The sequence below is a fragment of the Scylla paramamosain genome, chromosome 44 (genome assembly GCF_035594125.1).
Source record: "Scylla paramamosain isolate STU-SP2022 chromosome 44, ASM3559412v1, whole genome shotgun sequence".
Lineage (NCBI taxonomy): Eukaryota > Metazoa > Arthropoda > Malacostraca > Decapoda > Portunidae > Scylla > Scylla paramamosain.
Genome location: NC_087194.1, coordinates 1500601 through 1507514, shown reverse-complemented (window position 1 = coordinate 1507514; position 6914 = coordinate 1500601). Strand labels below are relative to the sequence as shown.

Below are 6914 nucleotides of genomic sequence, written 5' to 3'. Positions count from 1 at the left end.
ACCTAACCTAACCTAACCTAACCTAACCCAACCTACCCTAACTCAACCCAACCCAACCAAACCTAACCCAACCTAACTTAACCTAACCTAACCTAACCTAACCTAACTTAACCTAACCCAACCTAACCTAACCTAACTTAACCTAACCTAACGCCCACAGAATGTCTCGCATGTGGGTGTGGGCGGCGATGGTGGTGGTGGGCGTGGCGGCAGTAGCAGCGGCAAGCGGTGCGGGGCAGGGCGAGGCAGGGAGCGACGCCCCCGCCCACGCCGCGCCCCCTCTGGTTTTCTGGGCATGAGAGGGAAGAAAGAGGCGCCTTCACCACCCCTGCAGGACGCCCCAGCACCCCCAGAGGACCTCCTGCCTGCCCTCTACCAGCTGGACGTGCCCCTAAGAGGTACGTGTTGTTTGTTTGTTTGTTTGTTTGTTTGTTTGTTTGTTTTTGTTTTGTTGAGTCTTCTGTGTTTTGTTTTATTGTTTTTTTTCTTATTTGTTTGTTTACTTTTTTATTGTTTTTCTGTGTTTGTTTTTTTGTATTGTTTGTTTGTTTGTTTGTTTGTTTTAATTGGGTTTTCTGTTCGTTTTATTATTTGTGTGTTATTTGTTTGTTTGTTTTTGTTTTTAATGAGAAGGAGGAGGAGGAGGAGGAGGAGGAGGAGAAGGAGGAGGAGGAGGAGGAAGAAACGAAAAGACTAAATAAAGGAAGAAAAATATATTGGCAAGGAAGAAAACTGAAAGAGAGAGAGAGAGAGAGAGAGAGAGAGAGAGAGAGAGAGAGAGAGAGAGAGAGAGAGAGAGAGAGAGAGAGAGAGAGAGATCAAACTTTATTTATGTAGGCTTATTTCAATATAGGCCTAAATGGTTTGAGTTCATTATTAATTTGTCTTGTCATTAACCTACGTGTTCGAGAGAGAGAGAGAGAGAGAGAGAGAGAGAGAGAGAGAGAGAGAGAGAGAGAGAGAGAGAGAAAATTAAAGAAAGAAATAAAAGTGGCTTACTGTTCTACTTTTCAGTCTAATTTGGCCCTTAAGTGCTTTGATCTCTCTCTCTCTCTCTCTCTCTCTCTCTCTCTCTCTCTCTCTCTCTCTCTCTCTCTCTCTCTCTCTCGGGAATGTAAAAACACAGTTCCATTCTTTTCTCTTTTTGTGACAGGGAGAAGAAAAGGAGGGAGAGAGAGAGAGAGAGAGAGAGAGAGAGAGAGAGAGAGAGAGAGAGAGAGAGAGAGAGAGAGAGAGAGAAAATGACAAGAAAAAAATATTTAAGAACGGAGAAATATATACCAGGCTTCTCTCTCTCTCTCTCTCTCTCTCTCTCTCTCTCTCTCTCTCTCTCTCTCTCTCTCTCTCTCTCTCTCTCTCTCTCTCTCACTTGGGCAATTACCTTTATTTACCTGAGAGAGACTGTAGATGATCATTGAAGTGGAGGAGAGAGAAGAGAAGTGGAGGAGGAGGAGGAGGAGGAGGAGGAGGAGGAGGAGGAGGAGGAGGAGGAGGGGTAGAGGGAGAGTAGGATAAAGAAGAGGACGTAAGTAAATTGGGTGAAGGAGATTAGGAGGAGGAGGAGGAGGAGGAGGAGGAGGAGAAGGAGGATGTTGAAGTGGAACGAGGTTGTGAGAAGAGGGATAGTAAAAGAAATGGAGGAAGAGGAGGAGGAGGAAGAAGAAGAAGAAGAAGAAGAAGAAGAAGAAGAAGAAGAAGAAGAAGAAGAAGAAGGTAAAAGAGTACGAAGCGTGGGGAAGAAGGAGGACGAAGAAGAGGAGGAAGAAGAGGAGGAGGAGGAGGAGGAGGAGGAGGAGGAGGAGCTTGAGACGTGACGAAGAGGTCAGATTCTCTAACCTCAAGCTACTTACGAGAGAGAGAGAGAGAGAGAGAGAGAGAGAGAGAGAGAGAGAGAGAGAGAGAGAGAGAGAGAGAGAGAGAAAAAAAAAATTAGAAGACATTTTATTCCTTCAAATCTCTCTCTCTCTCTCTCTCTCTCTCTCTCTCTCTCTGTCTGGTGGTAGTAGTAGTAGTAATAATTTTGGTAGTGTGTTTAAGTAAATATTTAAGTTAACCCTTGAATGAACAGCTAAGATCACGTTTTCTTCAAGAGGGATTGCGTTTTCTATGTCCAGGTCACGTAATTGAGATGAATGGTTGCCCCTCCTCTCTCTCTCTCTCTCTCTCTCTCTCTCTCTCTCTCTCTCTCTCTCTCTCTCTCTCTCTCTCTCTCTCTCAGATCGTGCTCTTGTGTGGAAATTTAATAAAAGTTTTCAGTGAGAGAGAGAGCGAGAGAGAGAGAGAGAGAGAGGAGAGAGAGAGAGAGAGAGAGAGAGAGAGAGAGAGAGAGAGAGTGGTGTATTACATTGCATTATTCATCTTAGTTATTGTACACTGTTTTCCCCCTCTCTCTCTCTCTCTCTCACAGGAAAAAAGGCTCCATCTGGTTTCCTTGGCATGAGGGGAAAGAAGAGTGAAGAAGAGGAAGAAGAGGACGAGGAAACGCCCTTTGCCCGGCCGTCCTACGAATCTGAATTTGATAACCTTGTCAAACGCTACCCTTCAGGATTTCTCGGCATGAGGGGAAAGAAGGCGCCCTCTGGTACGTACTGTCGGGCACCTGAGGGCCGTCTGGGCATCTGGGGGGAAAAAAAAATAGAGTGAAAATATACGTGAATAAAGAAAACGGGAAAAAAACAGGAAAACGGGAAGACATTGAGCAAGGGGAAAAGTGGTAGTGTAGCTTACTCGTATGTGAGGGAAAAAAGATACATGAATAAGAAAAGAGGGGAAAAAAAGGAGGAAAATGACAGGAAAACTAGGAAAAAAAGGGAAAAAAATGTGAGAAAAAGGGAAAATATTTTAGGAGCAGGACAATGGGAGGGTGCAGAGTATATGAGGGGAAACACGTGAGGGGGGGGGGGAAACAAATGATGGGAAAGACCTGAAGGAAACACAGGTAAGGAATTTTAAGGGTGTGAGGGGAAAGGGGAGAGGGAATGGGGTCAGGTATGTTTATGAGGGGAGAGAGAGAGAGAGAGGGAGAGGGAAGGTGAAGGGGGGGAGAAGAGGGTGTGGCATTAAAGGGGTAAGGGGAAGAGAGGGGAGGGAAAGGGAATTTTAATATGTAGTTATGACAGTATGTGTGTTTGTACTCTCTCTCTCTCTCTCTCTCTCTCTCTCTCTCTCTCTCTCTCTCTCTCTCTCTCTCTCTCTCTCTCTCCTTCTCTCTCTCTCTCTTGTTGCTTCCTTCTGTCCGCTCCTTCTCCTCCTCCTCCTCCTCCTCCTCCTCCTCCTCCTCCTCCTCCTCCTCCTCCTCCTCCTCCTCCTCACCTCCCTCTCTCCTCTTTTTTCCCCTCAGGTTTCCTCGGAATGAGAGGAAAAAAATCATCTGGGGAGGATTATCTTCCCTCCACCTCCATCTCCCGCCAGGCCCTCCTTTCCCTCCTCCAAGGGGACGCCGCCCCCCCCAAGGACGAGGACTACTACTACTACTACTATAACCCTGTAAGTCCATGGGGGGAGGGGGAGAGGGGGAGGGGAGGATATGGGAATTTTGTGACTGATTGGAAGAAGAGGATAAGGAAGAGGAGGAGGAGGAGGAGGAGGAGGAGGAGGAGGAGGAGGAGGAGAAAGAGGAAGAGAAGGAGGGAGATTTTAATGTTAGTTGTAATAGTAGTAGTAGTAGTAGTAGTAGTAGTAAACAATAACAACAATAAATAAATAGGAATAAAAAATAACATGAGAATATTAACATCACCACCACCATCACCACCACCACCACCACCACCACCACCAGGAGGCTTGGCGGGCCGGCACACACAAGCGGGCACCCTCTGGCTTCCTGGGCATGCGCGGGAAGAAGGACGCCTACCCGGGACTCGCCCAAGACAAGAGGACTCCTTCGGGATTCTTGGGCATGCGAGGTTGAGGTCAGTAAGGGCGTGAGAGGCTGTTGGGCGGGCTTCGAAAGGGCTTGGCGGTTTTTTGGGCTGGTTTTCTGGGTTTTGGGCGGGTGTGTAAGGAGCTTGGGCTGTTTTTGTTGGGCTATTAGAAGTTTGGGCTGTTTTTGTTGGGCTATTAGAAGTTTGGGCTGTTTTTGTTGGGCTATTAGAAGTTTGGGCTGTTTTTGAAATGTATTGGGCGGGTTTGGGTGCTTCGACTGGTTTGGAAAAGTGTAGATGGGTTTTAAGAGGAGTTTTGACGTGTTTTGGCTGGTTTTCAAGTTTTTTTTTTTTATTTAGGTGGGTTTGTGTAGGTCTTGATGCAGTTTGGGCAGGTTCTGGCAGATTTTGTGGTTTCTAGAGTTTGGGGCGGTTTTTAGAGGAGTTTGGGCGGGTTTTAGAGTAGTTTGGGCGGGTTTTACAGGAGTTTGGGCGAGTTTTACAAGAGTTGGGCGGGTTTTTGAAGATTCTGATGGGGCGTAAAGAGTTAAGCAATATTTTTTAGACGAGAAAGGAAGGGAAAATTTTTTTTTTTTTTTTTTTTAAAGGAATGTAAAGAAGAAACCAAAGAGCAATGTTGACTTTGAGGTTAATTATGATGACTAACAATAACAACAATAATCATAATAATAATAATAATAATAATAATAATAATAATAATAATAATAATCTTTCTCTCCACCACAGGAATGAAAGGGAAGAAGACTGTCCTACCATAAAGAACCACCACCACCACCACCTCCTCCACCACCACCACCACCACCAGCCTGCCTCCACCACCACCACCACCTGAAAACAAGAACAACATCGAAAAAAAAAAAAACTAGGAAATCTTTCACTCTTACCCTAATATAATAATAATAATAATAATAATAATAATAATAATAATAATAATAATAATAGACCTGTATTTTCCACATGTTCATTAATAACCTGTACAAACCTTGACATGTGGGTGAGGTGGAGGTGTGGATGGGTTTGGGTGGGTGTAGTTACCTGTATCCTCATCATTACTCACCTGTGTTCACTCGTTAAGGTACAAAGGGCTGGGGAACTTCACATTTAAGAGTTCCAGGTATCTTAATTAGTTATCCAGGTGAATGTCACGTTTTCTTTATCGATCTCGTTTTCTTTTTTTTTACATTTTTTTTTTTCAACTGTTTTCATTATTTTATTTTTCATGTCTGTTGTTCTTTATATTTCTTTTTTTTTCACTCTGTTTATTTTTTTCAGCTTTTCATCTTTTTCTTTATTTTCTTGTACTTCTTCTTTTCACTGTTTCTTAATTTTTCAACTTCTCACCTTATTCTCATTTTTCCCCAAGTCATATTCGTGTTTCTCTACTTTTTTTTCCTTTTTTTTCCTTTTTTTTTCCATTCCATTCATTAATTTCTCAACATTTCCCTCGTGTTCTCTTTCCATCATTAATGTTCCCGTTCACATCATCATATTTTCCACCCTTTCTTTCCCTTTTTTTCCCTTTTCCTCCCTTTCAAGTGGTTGTTTGTCCATTTTAAACCCTATTTCCTCTTTCCATTTAATTGTAACTAGTCTGTCTGTCTGTCTGTCTGTATCCGGAACCCTTTACTCATTCCTCGTAAGTACTGTGAACAAAAGAGCATCAGGAGAAGGCAGTAGAAGGTTCGGATCTCTTTACAAATAGAATCGGATCCTATAGCTTGTATTTTTGTGGAATCAGAAGTTCTATTGTGTATTTTTCTTCATTTTATTTACTTTTTTTTTTTTTATTTCTTGCAGTTGCGAATAAAAGAGTATCGGGAGACAGTGAAAGGATTGGATATCTTATATATATAGAATAGGATCATTTTACTGTATTTTTTCTTCTTTTTTTTTTTTAACTTAAGAATTTTTTGAAGTACCTGTGCAAAAATGAATGGATTAATTTTTTTTTTCGATTCTTTTCTTCTATATAATCCTTCATTTTCTATTACTTTTGTTTTTTTATGGGGTAATGTTCAGTGTGGATATATTTAACTTTTTAGAAATCCAATATCCTTTTCCCTTTTTTTTCTCGTATAAGTAAAGAATACATCGTTATATCTCAAGAGTCAGTGTTGTATTTTGCAGTTCACTATTTTTCTAACCCCAGTCTGTCATATTTCATTGAAGGTTTACCAGATATGTATAGAAGCTATTTATTTATTTTTTTTATATATAATCTATTAGTCTTTTTCTTTCGCTCTTTCTCTATTTAATTTCCATAACTAACAACTTAAACTGCCAACAATCCATCACACACACACACACAAACAAACAGACACAACAAACAACTCAATTTCCTGTGTCATTAATAATAGTAGTAGTTATAATCTTGTTGTCATACCATTACAACCATTAACTACCATTACTATACCAATTACCAAACTGACAGCCATTGGTGGTGGAGGCAGTTTGGTGTGGCTGGGTGGGGGCGTACAGACAGCTCTTGGGAGTGAGTGAGTGAGTGAGTGCGTGCGTGCGTGCGTGTATGTCTTTCTTCCCCCCCCTTCACGTGGTCTATTAATGTCAAAATCCTGCGTATTTTGACAGAATCTTGTTGATTTTAAGGAGAAATAAAATATTACTTGGCTTAACTATGTAATTAACGAACTAACTACTTCTCGGAGTGCAATAAAGGACAGACTTAAGATTTGGAGCTGTGTTTTCTTGTTTCCCTCGCTTTTCTCTAGATTTTAATGTTTCATGTGTGCTTTGGGCGTGTTTTCATCTTTTCTCGTCTTTTTTTCTGTTTCCTGAGTGTTTACATAGTTTGGATATGTTTTTTTTAATGTTTTCCTCTTTTTTTATGTATTATTTAATGTTTCCTAAGTGCGTTTACCTAGTCTGGATTTGTGTTTCCATGTTTTCCTCCTTCGCTTCCTCGCTGCACTTTTGCGCGTGTGCAGACAAGGAGCACCATGCGAGCCGACGCCGGGACCAAGTGGGCATCATTGTGGGGATCGGGGCTTGCTGGGACTGCTTTGTCAAGGT

The 6914-nt window shown here is 42.0% G+C and overlaps 1 protein-coding gene across 1 annotated transcript in view; it reads left to right on the top strand.

Moving 5' to 3' along the window:
- Positions 1–6571, top strand: part of LOC135093909 (tachykinins-like) — a 61750-nt gene extending 55179 nt beyond the window's left edge. Inside the window, exons 3-7 of the mRNA XM_063993574.1 lie at positions 161–398; positions 2408–2581; positions 3341–3486; positions 3779–3911; positions 4611–6571. Coding sequence (XP_063849644.1) covers positions 161–398; positions 2408–2581; positions 3341–3486; positions 3779–3910 — 690 coding nt within the window. The 3' untranslated portion in view covers position 3911; positions 4611–6571. The remainder of the gene's footprint in view (positions 1–160; positions 399–2407; positions 2582–3340; positions 3487–3778; positions 3912–4610) is intronic.
- Positions 6572–6914: the final 343 nt, after the last annotated feature.